This window comes from Oncorhynchus tshawytscha, linkage group LG31 (assembly GCF_018296145.1).
Source record: "Oncorhynchus tshawytscha isolate Ot180627B linkage group LG31, Otsh_v2.0, whole genome shotgun sequence".
Lineage (NCBI taxonomy): Eukaryota > Metazoa > Chordata > Actinopteri > Salmoniformes > Salmonidae > Oncorhynchus > Oncorhynchus tshawytscha.
The window spans coordinates 6,911,699-6,932,221 of record NC_056459.1 but is presented as its reverse complement, the minus strand read 5'-3'; the positions used below and the strand labels follow the sequence as shown (position 1 = coordinate 6,932,221).

Genomic DNA, 20,523 nt, shown 5'->3' with positions numbered 1-20,523 from the left:
AGAATAGAGTACCCTACTCAAGTTTTAAAAAGCACCTGTCAACCTTCCATCAACCGGTAGAACTATCCCATGAATATTGCATCGAGTCGTAATCCGTTTCAAGGTGTGACCACGTGTATTGCTTAGAACATAAAAAGTGGAATCCATTCATGCTTATGACAAGTCTTGTAGTACATTATAACTGCATCATACCTGCTTTTAAGTTAAATGTTACCACTTCAACCATACAATTTCGGCTGCCCCCTCTGTTTCATTGTATTTACATTGCTCCATTGAGCGCCTATGTTTTCCTCTCCTTGTCTCAACATACCTTATGATAAACGCAGCACAACACAACATATGGTTGCTGATGTGTTCAACAACAAGATGGCTGCTGAGGCTCTCTTGGGAGACTGGCCCTGCATACACTACATGTGGTAAATGTAAATGTCATGTAGCATTCAGTACACCTATTGGACCAACTATGTGTATTGTAAGATAAAAGGAACTGTATTACTGTAGTAATACTGTAGCACTATTAGAACAAGTAATAATATATTATACCTGTCTGCTTTAAAATACCCCAGAAGCTTTATCAATATGATAAAAAATAAAATAAAAATACTTCTGAAAAGTAATTATTTTATTAATATTTTACAATCCTTTATTCATGGTTATGCTTCATATTTACTTAATTTTATCAGCTCCACTTTGCAAGTGTCATTGATCATGCTGTCCAGAAGACAACGGCAAACAAAAAGTAAAGGATGAAAATGACAGTCTATACAACACCCTTTCAGAGGGGGAGAGTTTCACATTTCAGCTCTGGTGGACTTCTCTTCCCTTCCGCTTGCCAAATAGGTAAAAGGTAACATTAAAAACAGCAGGCTCGTCAGTGAATGGTGCCCTGACAAGTTATTTTCTTTAAAAAAAAAAAAACTTAAAAAAAAAAAAACTGGGTCTCACTATTTCGGATTGAAATGCTTTCCATCTCTGAGATGACATACACAGGCAAACGAAAATGACGAATTTAAGATTGCACTCCAAACATTGGAGGATATTATTATTTAAAAAATTTAAAGCCTGAAATGAAACACATGGCCATTAAAAGGGATAGAAAGCCCTATTGGGATGGACAAAAAAAATTGCCTGCGGTGTCTGTCTGATCTCTGTGGGGTTTTTGTGCTGCAATGGAGCTCCCGACCTGGTATATTTCCTCACATAATGATCCATCAAACACTTCCTGAGAAAAGGAAATATCTACCTGGAGGTTGAAGTGAATTTTGGAAGTGCAATCACAACTGATTTGTACATTATTATCATCAAAGTGGCGGGAACAAAAATAATGAAGTTATTACTAGGGCGGTCGAGTTTATTGTAAAAGCCCACCTCTCGGGTTAAAACACTTGTAAACATACTCTACAGACGAGACGCTTAAGTGCTGGTGTGGTTTCTGTTGCTGTTGACCACAGCAATATAAACGTAATGCTGTAACTTGGGATAAGAATGAATGGAGGGATGGAGGAGGGCTGGGTTACCATATTTTATTATAGCAGTCTTTATGGCAGTCTGGTCAATGCTGGGTGTACCCAAGAGGAAGCTATTAGTTTAACATTAGGGTGGGCTGGTGACCATGAAGAGTCTATTTATTAGGACTAAAACATGGAGTCACCCCAAAAAGCCCTTATTGTAACATGGAAATGCTACCGTTTCCCCTCTAGTCTTTAGCTTGTGTCTAACCCAGCAATGACCTAGGACTGCTGTGAAATGCCTTAGGCTTTGGACCCACCCCCCTCTGACCCACCATCCCCCAAGGGCTCATTTGATTGGCCTCTCGCTTCATCTAGTCACTTTTTTTTTTTTTAAATTGGACTGCCATACTGCTGGGAATTAAAACAGATTTGACCAATCATCTTTGGTTCTCTCAAATGAGTGGTAGGTGAGTAAAAAATAATAAAGGAGTGTGTTATCAACCAAACATTATATATATATATATATATAAAAAGGGATCCAGTTCAGGTAAGAGATAAAAAGCTCCAATCTAAATCAAAACTGCCTTATGGGAAAAGAGGGAGGGGTTTATCACTGTAGGGGGTGTGGCTTCGCAGGGCAAAGAGGGAGAAGCTCCAAATGCATTATGCTCTGCTAAGACTGGCTCAGTCTGGCGTCTGAATCTGTCCCTCTTCCCAGTGTGTTGAGTTCAATCCAGGAATGTCGACGGAAGTCCAACCTTCTTTTATTCTCCTCCTCTGCCTTATGTCACTGGAGGTCTCGGTCCTCAAGGTACCTGTACTCAAACGTGAATCCCTCCTTCTTCCGTTGTCCCCACTTCTCGTAGTCAAAGTAAATGTACGTCCCCTTTAAAATACATTGGAAGATGCACAGTAATGTTAGCGCACAAAAAGTAAAACAACAAATCACAGACAAACCCCCCGCCCCCAAAAAATAAATAATAATAATTCTGACCAATCTTCAAAGAAAAATACATTTTAACAGTGCATGCAACGGATAACATTTAAACATTTTGCAACGGAAAATGAAAATAAGTATTTATTATTGGTCAAGTCTAAGTAATCGCTCCCATTTTCAATCCGTTTTCTTCCGTTTTGTGTCCAATGAACACGACCCCAGGTTGCGGTCCAAGGAGTCTGCAGTGTGTGGAGGGGTGCCGAACTCACCTGCTCAAACTCATCTGTGATGGTCTTGGGCTCCTCGTGCCTCTGGAACCACATCATGTACTTGGTGTGGAACCGCCACGACTGCTTCTTCAAGGCCTTGGCTGCCAGATACTGGGCCTTGGTGCCCTGCGGAGAGAACCCAGAAGGGAATCTGTTACTATTATGTGCACAATCATATCCATGACATGACATGGCTTGGCCTGAAGATTGAAAAGACGCAGACCGCCATCTTCAAAAGTAAAACCATAGAAATGATCAGCGTCTCAGTCGCACAGTCAAGCTTGTTTTGTCAAACGCACACACACACCTCTAGGTAGTAGAAGATGAAGAACAGTGTCTCCGTGGACAGTCTCTGGTAGAACTCTACAGAGTCGGAGTGGGGGGGTGGCACCTGGTGGTGGAAAGGCAGGGTGGGACATGGGTTCCTCATCAGGTACTGCCTGGAGGACCAAAACAGTCACAATAAGGGATAAATACATGGAGTAATGCTGAGGAAAAATCTACACACCTTTAGTCTCAAAAGCAACAATAAAGAAATGACCCAAATGTAGACCTGGGGTGAATCTCAAAAGTATTTTCCTTGATACCTCATGTCCTCTCGCTTTGCCAAAAATGTGAGAGGGAAGCAAGAAGACTTGAGATTCAACCCTGGAGACCTTTTTCAGATTGCGGCTCGGTTCGTACCTGATCCTCTCCGAGTCGGAGGGGTGGGGCATGTGCGTCCATGCCGATTCCTGCATGGCCTGCTGGTACAGCTGGTCTTTGGACAGGGGCACAGGCCCGAGTGGGCACACGCCCAGCGATGGGGGGATGCTGACCTCTGAAAGCGAGGGCTGCTGGGGGGCCGAGGGAGGCCCCGGGGGCAATGTAGTGCTGGGGAAAATGTCTGAAGCCACAGAGAGAGAGAAAAAAAAATAGTAATAAAAAGGAGTCTGGTGTGAAAGCCCCCCCCAAAAGTAGCTTTATTGTCACATACACCGGAATAGACTATGGGAGGCACACAGTACTACATGGAACTCTATTCCACAACAAGTAACACATGCAAGCAGTAGAATCAGATTTTCTTTTTTAAACATCTTATGGAACCGCAGGGATTGCGAAAAGAGACACAGGCACACGCATACACACATGATAACATATACACACACACACACACACAAAGGATTTTTTGTTGAAGATATGCGGTAGTAGAGTAGTGGCCTGAGAGCACTCAATGTGTTGTGAAATGTATTGTAGTGTTTTTAAAATTGTATATAACACTGCCTTGATTTTGCTGGACACCAGAAAGTCAGCAGTTAATGGGGATCTATACCAAATACAAACTGGTCTCATTCCAAGACTGATCCCCCCCCCATGGCCCAATTTTGAGCCTTCACATCCAGTCGGTTGCTTACCTGTGGTGAGGTGCAGAGGAAGCATCTCTCCCTCCATTCCTGAGCCCAGTGCCGCTCGTTCTGCCATAGACTTTAGAGTGCTCAGAGGCTCCTGGGGCTGAAAGAGAGGAAAGAAGTTAAACTGACTGGGTGAGAGATCAGGAAATCTGGCTTCAGGTTGAGTCCCAAGAAGATCTCCCTGTAATGGGGCGGCAGAGTAGCCTAGTGGTTAGAGCGTTGGACTAGTAACCGGAAGGTTGCAAGTTCAAACCCCCGAGCTGACAAGGTACAAACCTGTCGTTCTGCCCCTGAACAGGCAGTTAACCCACTGTTCCTAGGCCGTCATTGAAAATAAGAATTTGTTCTTAACTGACTTGCCTAGTTAAATAAAGGTAAAATAAAAATAAAATAAAATAAATGGCTCAGGGCAGGGCAGTTACTACATGAAGCTACCTGTGTTTTTCCTCACCTTGCTTTCAGAGGTCTGTGTGTAGGAGAGTGGCCCGTTGAGCATACCGCTGCCTGGAAGTTTACTCTCGCTGTAGGAGGGCGAGGGAGAGCTGGTGGGAAGAATCATGGGCCCTAAGAGGCTGGGGCCACTGTCTTTACTGGGAGGGTGGGAGAGAGGAAAGACATTGGTTGATGTGCTTTTACGTTTGACTAATTCGGACCATACACATTGTACAGTGAGAGTCACAATCCAAGACACTATAGGACATTTCATTATTATATTTGACTCACGGCTGATTGGTGGTGGAGGTCAAAGACGAGGGTTGGCTGCTTTGTAATTGGCTGGCACTATTGAGGGCGGAATCGGGTGTGCTGTCTGCTACTACAGCACTGTAACCTGGGACAGAGGAGATTGAGAGGGAGGCTTACAAACTGAATCAGAACTCTGATAATACATAGATAGATGATATACATTTGGTTTGCTCTACCTTATCTGTACAACCCAACGCTGGGTTGAACAACTACTACGGAACAAAACAAAATACCCAAATAAGGGCATGGATGGATACAACCAATCAACAACACAATATAAGTGGATAGTAATTCAAGCTTACTAGTGCTACCATTCTGCTTCTGTCCACTGGGTGGCCTTGTGATTGCCGTGCTTCCTCCTCCCATGCCCACGCTGCTGCTTGGCGCGCCTGAACCAGAGTTCCCTCCAATGCTTCCTATGGCTCCCAGGCTGCTTCCAGGGGACAGGCCTCCTATGGGACTGGAGGCCACCAGGGGAGGGCCCTGGACCGCCAACTGCCCTGAGCCAAGGCCGCTTAGGCTGAGGATCCCACCGCTGACACCAATTGCACAGGGCGCAGAGCCCAACAGGCCCGTGGATCGATCGCTGACAGTGTTCCCGCCCATCGGTCCCACTGTGCCGGAGTTCGGGCTGCTACTGCTGACGCTTTTCCCTGCTAGGGGGCTTCCGATGGTTCCGGAGCCTGCTGCTGCCGTGGCGTAGGGGGCCGAAGTTGAGCCCGCCAGGAGCCCGGCCATGGTGTTTAGGGATGCCGGCATCCCCGACAAGCCAAGGCCCGACATCTGGCTGACGGCCGGTGACCCCGTAATGCCGCCTTTACCAAGGCCCAAGCCCAACCCAAGCCCCAAGCTGGAGGACGGCGGCGGCCTTGACGGAGCATGCAACTGGGTGTTGGGCGTGAGTGGGGGGAGGGTTGTGCTAGAGTTGGCGGGTGAGGAAGCGGAGGGGCTGGGGAGGAGGAGGTTGTTCGAAGGGTTGGAGTTGGAGGGGGCGTTGGAGGAGATGACTGAGTTTCTGGCCTGCTGGGTATGGTAATGCTGCTGCAGTTGGGTAGCGTCTCTGTAGCTGCCAGAGTTGGAGAGGAGACCTCCCATGTTGCCCAGGAGGCTGTTGCCCCCAGTGACCGGCAGGCCAACCCCGGCGATGGTCGCCAGCGAGGATGAGGAGGCTCCCGAGGAGGCAGAGGATGAAGAGGAGGATGAAGAGGAGGAGGAGGACAACGACGAAGAGGGGTTGCCGTTCTTGATAGGCGACTGAAATTTTATAAAAGGCATTACTTCAAAACCACTCCTGGTGCAGCACAGCTGAAAATATATAGATGGGAAGTTGTGACATTTTTAAGACCATAGACCCAAATCAATGCAAGTGACTCATACACAGCACTGTTAACAATGGAATTCATCACACCTGACCGACTTCACTGTCTGTCGAACGTCCCCTTTTCTTGTCATCTTCAGAGTTCTCCTGGGGGGGGGACAAAGAAATACCTCCTATAAGCACTCAGCCACGACCATCTGTTCTAATTCAACGCAACACATGTTGTATCGCATGCAAACACTATGTTTTGTACCAAAATCCATACAAGTGCTGTTCATATTAAGGCTCAACACAAACTTCAAATCAAACGTCAACATCATAATCCTCTCGCTTTCATCCTCGTTGCTCCAAACCCCCTCTGATCTGAGAGCGAGGGACCACTGAGCACCCACTCCAACCCAGGAACATTCAAAATTCACAAGACCTAATTACAGAATGAGAGTGGGTGGTTCTAAAGAATGGGAGAGCAAGTAGGGGATACAATGGAGGCTGTAGAGTGAGAAGTAGCGGGGCGGGGGGGCGTTCCCTCACCGTAGTGTAAGTTGCGGACGAGGGAGGGATGGGCGAGGAGGAAGTGGTGGAGGTAGGCGTGCCGCTGGAGATCTGATGGAAGAGATCGTCGTCCAGGAGCGATTGGCCCGGCGGGGACGTGGCCACCAGTGACCCGGCTAGAGAGACAAGAGATGGATGGGGGGAGACAGAGGGAGAGGTAGCTACATAAAAACAAAAAGTTGCATATGGAAAAAGTTAAGTGGGCAGTTATACAGAGACAACAGGAACAGAAATGATAGAATTTACAGCATTGTAATAACCAAGCTATGCAGACAATTACATTGATAGAAGCCACAATCACCAATATCAAAGCTGATCTATGCACAGTTTTCTTTTTAAATAACCAAGCTATCATCCATTTGAGGCTATATATACTCCACATGCTGTCTAAGATATGCAGTACAAATGCAATATTCAGGAATAAAACACACAAGTAGTGATGTCTCGACACAGTATCGATACTTCCGATACTCCATGGTTCTTTAAGGACCGGCTTAAGGGAAAACAATGTGTGCCATAGTGTGGGAAATAAACAAATGTTGGAACTTTGGGTGACCGTTTCCAACGTCAGGATTGTTTCCTCAGGAAATTCAGCCTGCTTCATGTTGTGTTTCCATTGCCGTGATACTTTGTCGTATCGGTAGCGCGATACTGCGTATCGCGACAACACCACGATGGAGCAGCACTTACGGAGCTCCTCCAGATCCAGGTCGTCGTAGAGGAACTCGTTCTCCTCGAAGTCGGGGTCCTGCGACGAGTCCATGTAGTACTCCACGTCGTCCTTGATCTTGCGGATGGAGTCCACCGGCAAGGTGTCGTTGTCCAGCATGCGCAGGATGGTCTCCAGCATCCGGATGTGGTACCGGTGTTTTTCGATGAAGCGTTTCAGCTCTTCGATGCGGTCCTGTTTCTATAGCAGAGATGCGCGTGTAAGTTGATGCTTAAAGCTCACTGTATGTTCGGGCTAACAATCTCAAATGTGCTATACGTGTAGAGGCATGAAAGTGAAACACACAGATAGTAAAGTAGATGGTACCTACTTTACATTTTGGTGCATTGGGTAATGCAGCGTGCCGAGAAAATAAAGAGAGACATACAGGATAAGAGATGAATTTAAGAGTTAGAATGACAGCATCTGAAGAGAAAAGATTCAAGTACTACGGAAGGAAACAGGGAGAGAAGGAGGAAGATATGGAGAAGATAGCCATATGGCGTGGCAAAAAGACGATTGACCTCTTTGTCTCCCTTCTTCTTTCGAGTCTGGACTGAGAGGGACTCCACTTCGCTCTCAAACTGGTCCACCTGCATGTTCAGAGTGTCTATTGTATTCTGATGGGCGACAGGGGAGAGACACAGAGGTCATTCATGATTTTCACCAACACAACAGCCATAATCACACCACAACCACAAACTGTGTGGACCACACTTCATAATAACCTATTTCATAGGGGAAACTATTAGGGCTGGGACGATACCAGTATTGCGATACTCGTTAGTATCGTGGCAAGGAAACAAAACACGAAACACGATTTCCATGGAAGAAAAATGTGCGATACTGGGATCGTCCCAGCCCTAGAAACTATGCAGTAAAACAAAAAAAATCTACTTTGAAAGGCCTAGCATGCATGATGAAATCTCTAAGTCATTATTGTCACGTCATCAGACCACATTATTGAAATGTGCTCATGTGTGAAACAAATTCCCTTTGGGGTAAAGGTTTTCAATCAAAAGTAGTGCTCACCGTTAGCCAATTGCCGACCTCCTCTTTCTCCCTTTGGGCCGGGTCCACCTTCTGTGCCAAGCCCAGCCCCTCCTTCGAGTACGCCTTTGTCTTGGTCTCTCGCTCCACGATCTTGAACCGCTCCATTTGCTAAAGGGGGAGAGAGCAGGAATTGGTTTATAAATCACTACAGGTGACAGGTTCTCTTTTGACCATATGCTAGCTATGCCAGAGCCAAAAATGTTTGGCTTGTGAAAGCCAACGTTTCCAAATGCTCATGTCAAATCATTGGACTAGTTGCCAATCAATGAAGGGTCATATAAGGGCATTAGGACGCACCATAGCAAAACATTTCAAAAATGTTTTTCGACAGTAAACGAAAGGTAGTGTTTTTTTTTAATTGGTCAGATAATTCAGATAGTTCAGAAGTTCAGATAATACCTCACCGTTTCAGACCTACTGAACGTGTACCTGTTGGGCACTGTTGGTGGAGATTGAGACAGAGTCCTCACCAATTAAAGCCATCCAATATAACGGTTCAGGATGACTGTGGCAGGTGTACACATCCCCAATCAGGCCAGTGATTACTTGAAGGAATTTAATTCCTCTGTTTTAATTCCCAATTAAAATTAAACACTCTGTCCATTCATAAGAATTTGTATGACCCTTATTTTATAGAAATGGACAGAGCCCGGTCTTAAAGTCAAATAGCAGCCTTTATTCACGAGAGCACTGAACACGATACAGTTTACCACAGGTTATAAACTGAAAATGACGTCATTAGTTCCAGTACCAACCTGTCTCTTCTCCCACCCTGGTACAAAGGCAGTATCTCAAGCCTTCCCACATAGTCTCCCTACCAATTTAATAATTTATGAGCCAAGGTCTTCTTGTGTAGATAAGCATTCTAGCCAGTCTGAAGATTTAGTTCATTCATTTCTACCAAGGAACAGACCGTCATTGTTCTAATCCTTGATTATATTTACACACATTATATTCAGTACTAGGATTAAGAAAGAAAATTCATACATATACAGTAACATAATAGTATTCTGATTAGTACATATACAGTAACATAATAGTATTCTGATTAGTACATCCTGATTGAAATTTATACATAATTAGTCATTATAGATCAAAAATTCCCTTAACATTACTAAGTTGAGACACCTGTGTGTGCTTCCTTGACTAGTAACGCTGTCTACGCGGTCTAGGTGTTCTCAGTAGAGGTTCCACAACCTCTGACTTCCACACGCAACAGAGTTCACTGAGATTTTGATGCATGCCAGAGGAGAATGCTTGGAGGCGTGTAAACCCAGCCTAAAAGCCAATTGATGCTTGATCCAAAGATGTGGTCAGTGGCTCCCTATGGAGGGTGTGACGCAATCGCGGAGCCCCTAGAGGCATGCGGAGACCAAATCAAGCTCCGTACCGCATCCCTGTGCGCCTCCCGATTTTTTAAACAATGCGGAGGGCTCCGTATAGCTCCGCATTGACAGGATTGGTTGACGGTCCGAGGGGGACGGTCGGTCCTATATAAACACAAACTCACTTCCTTGACAACAGCTCTGCTCCGTGAAGTGCAAGAAGTATGAATGCCCTGACTTCTGCAGAGGCCTTATCCCTGCGAATGCTGCACGGCCAATACAGATGTCGGATTGATTATGCAGTGCCTTTTTTTTAAACGTGCAACACTGTTTCAATGCATTGCCCTAGAAGTCAGCTGCCACTGTAAGTGTAGTAATATGTGTCGTCCCCACGAGCATCCCAGCAGCACCTTTGTACATAAGATTGTAGGTCCCCCTCTGTTAATCTGTTAACGGCATAACAAGAAGCTAAATTAAAGCCCCGGCATGAAGCCTGTGAATGCTTAGCAGAGCGGTGAGTATATGCTAAATGCTTGGCGTTGCTGATGTGGCTAATTGTTCTCCTGAGAGGAGGGGGGTCCTGGTTGTGTATGGAGTCTCCGTAGGGTTTTATTCCGCCTCCGCATTGCCGTGGACTGCTGAATCCTTGATCAGGGTAGGGCTCTGCAGACCTGAAACCTAAAGGCTGCGTCCTAAATTATACCCTATTGCCATTTGGGACACAGCCAAAGTGGCAAGCTGCCAGGTGTCGCCAAATTATCCTAAGTTCCTAGGACCCTACCTCAATACTACAATACGTATCTCAAATACTGAGGGACGAACAAGACAGTCAGTCTTCAATAAGTGCTATGGAGCAACTTCCTTTGTTCATCATATCTGCGGACCATACATTGGGCTATGGTGATGCCGCCGTTTTCACTAACAGTGATCAGTTTAGTTTTCCTCCCTTGTTAAAGCTACGCAGATATTGTCTGAGTCTAGACGTTGAGCGCCAGCCTGGGGGGGACAGCAAAAAAAAGGAAGCACATTACGATTCGATGCATTTCCATCAAAGGACCCATGAGCACCAACGTGAAATTCATAGCAGGGTTGGAGTCAATTCAGGAAGTACACTGAAATTCCAATTCTCTTCAATACTTTTCAATTAGGAACATTTCAAATTGCAATTGTGTTAACTTTCTGAATTGACTGGAATTAAAATTAAATTGACCCCAACCCTGTATAAGAGCATGTCAAATGAAAGCCAAGAGTCTATATTTTGGGGCAAATGAAGGCATAGATACATTTGAACCATTTTCCAAGGCTTTGATTTCTGGATAAACAGATTGAAAAGGGATCTTAGAAAACATCTACCAGAAAGTCTTAAAAGGTATTAGAAATGATAACACAATGTTGAAGTAAAGACCCTTGCCAACTAATATCAACACTTGTTAGCCTTCTGTAAGTTTAAGAAATATTGCCTGGTGCCTTGTAATTCAGTTACCAAAAACTCACATTTCTGTAAGATATTTTTTAATATTCCCTCCCATGAGGGAGGATAATGAAAGTTCACAGAAGTAACAAGTAATGGTAGACCTACCAATTATTAGTTATAGTGATTTTACTGATACCAAGTTTTAACCACTTAATTCAGAAACAATTGATAACGGAATTACCCCAAAATCAGTAATGGAATTGTTATGTTCAGCTCATAAGTTTTCTTTGTCTTTCTGTTTGGTGGTCAAACCAAGAGTTTTAAAACAGTCTAACTCTGGACAACTCCTCACCCTCTCTCACTCTACAGCTTAAAGTCACCTCTCCCAGCTCTTACTGACACCTACCCATGAGCCCCCTCTTTCCATTTACTTTAACCAGAATCCTCACCCACTGAGCACCTACCAACACCGGGTGTCTATGGGCATTGAAAAGTAGTTGAAATTTGTTCGCGCCCAGGCTCTGTCGCAGCCGGCCGCGACCGGGAGGTCCGTGGGGTGACACACAATTGGCCTAGCGTCGTCCGGGTTAGGGAGGGTTTGGCCGGTACGGATATCCTTGTCTCATCGCGCACTAGCGACTCCTGTGGCGGGCCAGGCGCAGTGCATGCTAACCAGGTCGCCAGGTGCACGGTGTTTCCTCAGACATATTGGTGCGGCTGGCTTCCGGGTAGAATGCACGCTGTGCTAAGAAGCAGTGCGGCTTGGTTGGGTTGTGTTGTGTTGTGTTTCGGAGGACGCATGGCTTTCGACCTTCGTCTCTCTCGAGCCCGTAGGGGAGTTGTAGCGATGAGACAAGATAGTAACAATTGGATATCACGAAATTGGGGAGAAAAGGGGGTACTTTTTTTTTAACTAAAAAAAAAAGTTTACATTTGATCAGTCCACCCTGGCCTTGACGTCTACAGACGGACCGGGCCAAATCTGAACATATCAAAGACGCATGTTTTACAAGTTCGGACAGTATAGTACAGCGAGTACAGTAAAATAAATACAGGAAAGAAAAGTAGTGTACAGTAGACTGAACTCTGCTCTACTGCACTGTGCTCTGCTGCAATGTCCAAACTTGTGAAACATGAGAATATCCATAATTATGCATTTCCGTGTCGTACAGATGTGGGACCTATGATGTAATTCCATTGCCGGGTGTAAAGCCATTTCACTTACTGTAGTTCAATAACAAGATACTATGCCATAGCTGACACGCCATTCTTTCTGCAGACATATTTGAATCTTAATTCGGAGCAGATATGAATTTTTAGAAGAATTGGTCGCATAAAAACCTGAGATTTTAACCGTGAATCCATAATCAAAGTTTGCATGCTGACTCTTCTTCCACTAAATTAGTTTATGTACATTTTTCTGTGGAATATGTTCAAAGTAGTCCTTGTGCATAGAGGTGTATGCTTTGTTAAACTTGGAAATCAATGGGTTTTGCTTGGCATACATTTTAAGTGGCAAAAAAACTGAGTCAAAGTGCAATTTCATTATGTTGAATTGCCCTTAGCTAAGAACAGTGCCACAGGTGTGAAAAGCAGATGATTAATGAACTGCAGTAGACTCAATATAGACCAGGGGTCTGCAGTAATGATATTTATCTGGCCCTGCAAAGCAAAAATGTTGTTACATTAACTAAATCTGTATTCCCACAATAAAAAGATATGTGATCATGTCACAAGGTATGAAATTATTGTTATTTTTAAAAATATTTTTGGGCATAGTTGTGGTCAATTTTCAGTGTACAAATTATGCCCCCCCCCAACCAACCGCTCCAACAAAAATCCCCCGGCTGAATCTAGTTGCCAACACCTGATTTAAACCTTACTGCTAACAGATAATGGTATTCACAATGAACATGGCTTTGACATGAATACTAACAAAAATAATATTAGCAAAAGTCACCACTGTTTGTTTCTGCATTTGTATTGGCCAACACCACAATAAAAAAAGTTGCATCTTGATATCCAAGTGTTTTTTTCACCATTATCCCATGTATTTTTTGGCTTGGTAGCACCACGTTTCAGGTCAACCAAAACCACACAGATGCTCACACTTAGATACGAGACCCTCGATAAAAACCCTATTAAGATCCATAGGCTAAGATGACACATCCATCTCATTGTGTTAGCAGGTGCTGTTGTTGAAGCAGGTGCTGTTGTCTGAATAACCTCAGTGCACTATGTGGCTTGGTAAGCCCTGCTAACCACAGGTGTTTATACCAATTGTTTCTTCACTATGTGGCTAATGAACATGTCCCACACACTCACCGTCTCAATCAGTTTGCGATTCTCCACTAGCTGCCTTTTGTCTTTAATCTCGTTGGAGGCCACCCACGTCTTGATCTGGTCTCGAAGACGCTGGGGGATGAAGGTGAAGGAGAGGAACAAATGGAGAAAGAAAAATAAGTTCTCTTAGTGAAGGCATGCGGTGGCTTGCCCTGAAGTCAAGTATGGTTGACACGCACACACGTAAGCAAGCTTGGCTTGGGGTAGGATATGTCCACATGGTAACACATGGCCAAGTTAAAAAATGTTTTTTTTTTAAATGCACACACAGACACTTTCACTTGGTTTTAAGGATAGCTGACCCTCCTATTTAATCATCAGCACATAGATGCCCTCTCGCACGTGAACACACACCCCTACCTGTGGTCAGGCGTAACCATATAACACTGGTAAACAAACATTTGAGGAACATCCCAAAACCATGTGCCCTCAAGCCACATAACAGTTAAGAGTCATAGGGTTGTCGGTGTCCCACCTGTAGTTTTTTAATCTCTTTCTTGAGGTCTGCTTCATACTTCTCCTTCTGGTTAGCGTTGGCTGCATTGTGAAGCTGTGTTTTGGAGGGGTACAGTCATAGAGTACACTCAGACAATCAGTATCTTTTCCCAAACATGTTTCATATAGTCTTTGTAAACAAAGTAAACCATGTAGCCTATAGCTTCAAAATGTGTCTAAAACTAGCGTATCATGGACTGTCAGTCCTAGCAACCATAGCTCAGCCTCCGCCTAGAAATTTGAGTGACATTCATTCCCTCCAGTTCCATCCCTCAACTTTCCACCAAACCAAGTGCAAATGGGCCAAAACGCAAACTCGGGAGTGTGCCTTTAAACCTTGTTCTTCTTTGGCTATACAGAACACACTAACAATAGGTCTCCTCTCTATCCCCACGGCCGTGAATAGGAAAGGCTACAACCCCACCAAACAAATGCGGTATCGAAGACCCCTGCATATACAACGGATGTTATACGTTAATAATTTGGTGGACCTTTCTAAGGTCAGCACAAAACGTTCCAACAACCAACGTGTCAGGGTGGTAGCACTTAACATGCATATAGTGCCTTCAGAAAGTATTCACACCCCTAGACTTTTTCCACATTTTGTTGTGCTTACAGCCTGAATTTAAAAAAGGATTAAAATTGGCCTACACACAATACCCCATCATTTTTTTGACAAATTAATTAAAAATGAAAAGCTGAAATGTCTTGCGTCAATAAGTATCCTTTGTTGTGGCAAGCCTAAATAAGTTCAGGAGTAAAAATGTGCTTAACAAGTCACAATAGGTTGCATGGACTTACTTTGTGTGCAATAATAGTGTTAAACATGATTTTTTGAATGACTACCTCATCTCTGTATCCCACACATACAGATAATTGTAAGGTCCCTCAGTCAAGTACTGAATTTCAAGCACAGATTCAAGCACAAACCTCAGAGGTTTTCCAATGCCTCGCAAATTAGGGCATCTATTGGAAGATGGGTAAGGGGGAAAAAGCAGATATTGAATATCCCTTTGAGCATGGTGAAGTTAATACACCTCGGGTGGTGTATCAATACACCTAGTCACTGCAAAAGATACAGGCGTCCTTCCTAACTCGTTTTCCGTAGAGGAAGAAAGCCGCTCAGGGACTTCACCATGTGGCCAATGGTGACTTTAAAACAGTCAGAGTTTAATGGCTGTGATAGGAGAAAACTGAGGATGGATCAAGAACATTGTAGTTACTCCACAATACTAACCTAATTGACAGAGTGAAAAGGAAGCCTGTACAGAATATTTTCTTCTCCAAAACATGCATCTTGTTTGCAACAAGCCACTAAAGTAATACTGCAAAAAATGTGTAAAGCAATTAACTTTTGGTCCTGAATACAAAGTGTTATGTTTGGGATAAATACAACACATTACCGAGTACCACTCTCTATATTTTCAAGCCTAGTGGTGGCTGCATCACGTTATGGGTATGCTTGTAATCATTAAGGACTGGGGAGTTTTTCAGGACAAAAAAAGAAAAGGAATGGAGAGAAGCGCAAGCAAAATTCTAGAGGAAAACATACAGTTGAAGTCAGAAGTTTACATACACCTTAGCCAAATACATTTAAATTCAGTTATTCACAATTCCTGACATGTAGTCTTAGTAAAAATTCCCCGTCTTGGGTCAGTTAAGATCACCACTTTATTTTAAGAATGTGAAATGTCAGAATAATAGTAGAGTGATTTATTTCAGCTTTTATTTCTTTCATCACATTCCCAGTGAGTCAGAAGTTTACATACACTCAATTAGTATTTGGTAGCATTGTCTTTAAATTGTTTAACTTACTGTCAAACGTTTTGGGTAGCCTTCCACAAGCCTCCCACAATAAGTTGGGGGAATTTTAGCCCATTCCTCCTGACAGAGCTGGTGTTACCGAGTCAGGTTTGTAGGCAAGCATCCCCTTTTTCCTCCAAACATAACGATGGTCATTGTGGCCAAAGTTCTATTTTTGTTTCATCAGACCAGAGGAAATTTCTTCAAAAAGTACAATCTTTGTCTCCATGTGCTGTTGAAAACCATAGTCTGGCATTTTTATGGCGGTTTTGGAGCAGTGGCTTCTTCCTTGTCGAGAGGCCTTTCAGGTTATGTCGATATAGGACTCTTTTTACTGTGGATATAGATACTTTTGTACCTGTTTCCTCCAGCATCTTCACAAGGTCCTTTGCTGTTGTCCTGGGATTGATTTGCACTTTTCTCACCAAAGTACATTCATCTCTAGGAGACAGAACGCGTCTCCTTCCTGAGCGATATGGCGGCTGCGTGGTCCCATGGTGTTTATACATGCATACTATTGTTTCTACAGATTAACAAGGTACCTTCAGGCGTTTGGAAATTTCTCCCAAGGATGAAGAAGATGGACTTGTGGAGGTCTACAACTTTTTTGGTTGATTTCTTTTGCACTAAGTTTGAAGGTAGGCCTTGAAATACATCCACAGGTACACCTCTGATTGACTCAGGCTCCTTGACATAATTTGACAGAAGCTTCTAAAGCCATGACATCATTTTCTGGAATTTTCCAAGCCATTTAAAGGCACAGTCAATTTAGTGTATGTAAACTTCTGACCCACTGGAATTGTGATACAGTGAATTATAAGTGAAATAATCTGTCTGTAAACAATTGTTGGAAAATTACTTGTGTCATGCACAATGTAATGTCCTAACCGACTTGCCAAAACTATAGTTTGTTAACAAGAAATTTGTGGAGTGGTTGAAAAACAAGTTTTAATGACTCCAACGTAAGTGTATGTAAACTTCCGACTTCAACTGTAGGTCAGTCTGCTTTCCACCAGACACTGTGAGATGAATTCACCTTTCAGCAAGACAATAACCTAAAACACAGGGCCAAATTTACACTGGAGTCGCTTACCAAGAAGACAGTGAATGTTCCGGAGTGGCGAGTTACAGCATTTACTTAAATCTATGGCAAGACCCGAAAATGGTTGTCTAGCGATGATCAACAACCAATTTGACAGAGCTTGAAGAATTTTGAAAATAATAACATGGGCAAATGTTGCACAATCCAGGTGTGTGGAAAGCTCTTAGAGACTTACCCAGAAAGACTCACAGCTGTAATCACTGCCAAAGGTGCTTCTACAAAGTATTGACTAAGGGGTGTGAATACTTATGTAAATGTATATTTCTGCATGTCATTTGAAATAAATGTGCAAATAAAACACGTTTTCACTTTGCCATTATGGGGTATTGTGTGTAGACAGGGTGAGAAAGAAACCTACATTTAATCCATTTTGAGTTCAGGCTGGATGAACCCACCACCCTCCCTGCATGTTACCTTTTGCCAAATGTCTTCAAACTGTTCCACGCCTTCCGTTACTTTTTTCAAACATCGATCTATTTCACCTGGGGAAGGGCATAGAATAACAGGGAGGTTTGGGAAAGAGCCGTGGTTTAATTTTTTTTTTTTAATCCTTCAAAACGCATCACATCAGGATGAATAATGTAAAGTCAAAATGCGGAGCTCTCACTTTCCCCATAAGCAGCAATGCTTTTACAACTGTGGCTGGCAAGCCTTATCAAAGATACATGCAGTAAAACCTAAATGTGTCACCACGGGCACTGGAAACTGGGTACGGTAAACAGTCTTAATTTAAGAAGGTTGTCTCTACAGACTAAGTCTGACTTTGGCCTTGTGCAGCCTTGCTTCTGGCTTCTTATTTGTGGTATCACAGGTCACAACCCTTTTCAGTAATAAGAGTGCAGCACTTCTCTTATTGCGATCACATCCATGCAGGACAATTTGACAATCTCTACATCATGTATGGATAGAGAAATTAAAGTGACATTTCATCTGTTGGATAGACATGCTTCATAGAGAAAAGGGAGGGAATATAGTGATGGACTGGGTGGTGGATCATTGGCAGGGGTACCATCTGGTCAACCATTTGGTAACCTCACCTTGAAGTTTCCTTTTATCAGCCATGACTGTTGACTAGGATGCTGTCTTCATGCCTTCTTTCACTGTAGAGAAAAATAACAGGTGTGATAACTAATCTCCAGCAACCTTTTTACGCTACATTACTTTTTCATAGCATTTTAGCTTGGCAGCCAATTCCAGTGAAGTCAGCAGTGTGAAATCCTGGGTTTTATTCATTACAGCACAGGCACATCATAGCAAAACGTTTAGCAAACAGAAAATGAAAACGAGTTTGTTATTGGACAAGTTCAGGTAGTTGCTGCCTGTTTCAGTTCGCTTTCTACGACTTGATGCTGAATGTTTCTCACAGCTTGATGTGATGAAGATGTATTGTGAGAGCATGCACGGTGCAGGTACATGGTTTTCACATTAAGCTACCACTTCAAAAGTGCCAGCATGCAAAAAAAAGTTTGGATTAATTTCTAAATGGTACAATATTACACTATCATCTCAAGTTAATTACATTAAAAAGCATTTTGAACGAGACATACTCAACTCTCTAATTTACTACACTGGAGGCATCACCATTACATTAGTTAAATACTTAAATAAAAGGTAGGTTAAATAAATAAAAAAATACATTGTATCATAAAGTGTCTTGTAGTTATTAAGGAGTAGTGGATAGACCATAGTTGACAGTGACTTGTTGACCTCTCACACACAGTCAATTCCTGGTAGAATGGTGCATGTAATTGGTTTTAGACATGGTTCATTCAACAAGGCATTTCTGACCATTCCGGGAATGACTTTAAGGGGGGCAATCACAGAAACATTGATATTTAAAGTACTGTAAAGAACTAGCATGTAGTTTTGAATTTAGACATTTTTTAAGAACTCAATGTCTCAACATAAATAAACATTGACCATGTTTCTTGAGGAAATGTCAGTGGTGTAAAGTACATCAGTAAACATACTTTCAAGTACTACATAAGTCTTTTTGTGGTATCTGTACTTCACTATTTATATTTTTGACAATTTTTACTATTCACTACATTCCTAAAGAAAAGTATTTACTTTTTACTCCATACATTTTCCCTGACACCCAAAAGTACTCGTTTTAAAATGCTTAGCAGGACAGGAAAATGGTCTAATTCACACACTTATCAAGAGAACATCCCTGGTCAACCCTACTGCCTCTGATCTGGCAGACTCACTAAACACATGCTTAATTTGTAAAGGATGAGCCCCTGGCTATCTGTAAATACAAAAATCGAAAATGTGTACTCTGTGTAATCTGTACTTCTACATTTACTTTTGATAGTTAAGTATATTCAAAACCAAATACTCTGAGACTTTTACTCAAGCAGTATTTTACTGGGTGACTCACCTTTGAGTCATTTTTTATTAAGGTATCTTTATTTTTATTCAAGTATTACAATTGGGTACTTTTTCCACCACTGGAAAATGTTACCTAAAATGTTAGCTGAAGTATTTTTTCTGTCAATTAATACTATAATACAAGAGTAAATATCACAAGCGGCAGTAGATTGCAGCTAACTGATGTCGCTTGCTAGCCTGCCTACATGAAAACTTGAAACATTGTAGCCACCGAGTGACGCCTGGTCTGGATAATTTCACATTGACGGTTCACGTGAATTCAACAATGTAACGCGCATGGTAGGTTACTTCGTTGAGCATCACTTGATACTTTTTGTGACAATTTTTCACGTCCACGCAACCACCGTTTGATAAGGTCATTTTACCATCACTTCAGCCAGTGAGTTTTGACCATGTATTTACCAAATATTTTTACCGACGCTAGACTTTCTCAGCAGATCCAGTAAGCCAGCTAGACTAGTCTCCATATCTGGCTTGGGGGCAACGATCGATTTTTAAAAAGTGAGCAGTAATAAAGAAACATTAAATGTTTACAAGCAACATAGCTAATGACTTTATAAGCTGTTTCTATTTGTCAGAGACAAGCAAACAAGTATACCACTTCAACACCTGAGTAACAAGAACTTGTCGGCTACAGATTGTGCCGTGAATTATAGCAAAATGTATGCATTTCCATGGAAAATATATCAGGCGAACCCAGTCAATTTGGCTCTGCAGCTGATAACCAGCTAGTGGATAACCACCAGCTAAGATATTAGTGAGACACATTGGAAGGGAGAAGATAATGGCACATAACTAGATCTGTTTTAGCGTACAATTTATTTACCTGGATTTTCCGATTTATCTTTTCTGTTCTTAGTTGACGCCACTCTTTTAAATCGTATTTGCCTACGTCCTCACGCTATTTTTCTAAATTATATTAATTATTTTCGCCAAACAATCACTCCGCACATCCAAGATGGCTACCAGGAACACCTCCTCTACTGTTGCCCTGATGGCCTGGAGGCCCGCCTCCCTTGCAAGCTATTCGATCCTCACCCTCATTCTACGCCTTCCACTGGCTAGACTGCCTGTCGCTCTGGAGTCTGGAGGGACAGGTTTCCCACTTCCGCACAAGTCGCACTATGATTGGTTAACTTTGAAAGGTGAAAGGTAAACATGAGTTCTTAGAACACCTCACCCCCTTCATGTTTTGGTTCCTGTCCCTAACCACTGACACTGGC

The 20,523-nt window shown here is 43.0% G+C and overlaps 1 protein-coding gene across 7 annotated transcripts; it reads right to left on the bottom strand.

Annotated features, from left to right (window-relative positions):
- Positions 1–1,800: 1,800 nt before the first annotated feature.
- LOC112229861 (CCR4-NOT transcription complex subunit 3) lies at positions 1,801–20,297 on the bottom strand. Of its 7 annotated transcripts, none has more exons than XM_042310007.1 (18): positions 20,127–20,297; positions 17,944–18,006; positions 17,321–17,388; positions 13,982–14,056; positions 13,489–13,578; positions 8,404–8,532; positions 7,896–7,991; positions 7,353–7,572; positions 6,642–6,778; positions 6,201–6,257; positions 5,095–6,097; positions 4,772–4,877; positions 4,500–4,638; positions 4,052–4,148; positions 3,342–3,543; positions 2,965–3,097; positions 2,658–2,783; positions 1,801–2,337 (listed from the first exon to the last, which is right to left on the bottom strand). In XM_042310007.1, the coding sequence occupies exons 2-18, from the start codon at positions 17,966–17,968 to the stop codon at positions 2,239–2,241; spliced, it is 2,802 nt and encodes a 933-aa protein (XP_042165941.1). In that variant the 5' UTR covers positions 17,969–18,006; positions 20,127–20,297; the 3' UTR covers positions 1,801–2,238. The 7 variants fall into 7 exon arrangements, with proteins under 7 accessions (XP_042165941.1, XP_042165940.1, XP_042165939.1 ...); XM_042310006.1 differs by having other exon boundaries at positions 6,642–6,823; positions 7,353–7,566; XM_042310005.1 differs by having other exon boundaries at positions 6,642–6,823; positions 20,127–20,296.
- Positions 20,298–20,523: the final 226 nt, after the last annotated feature.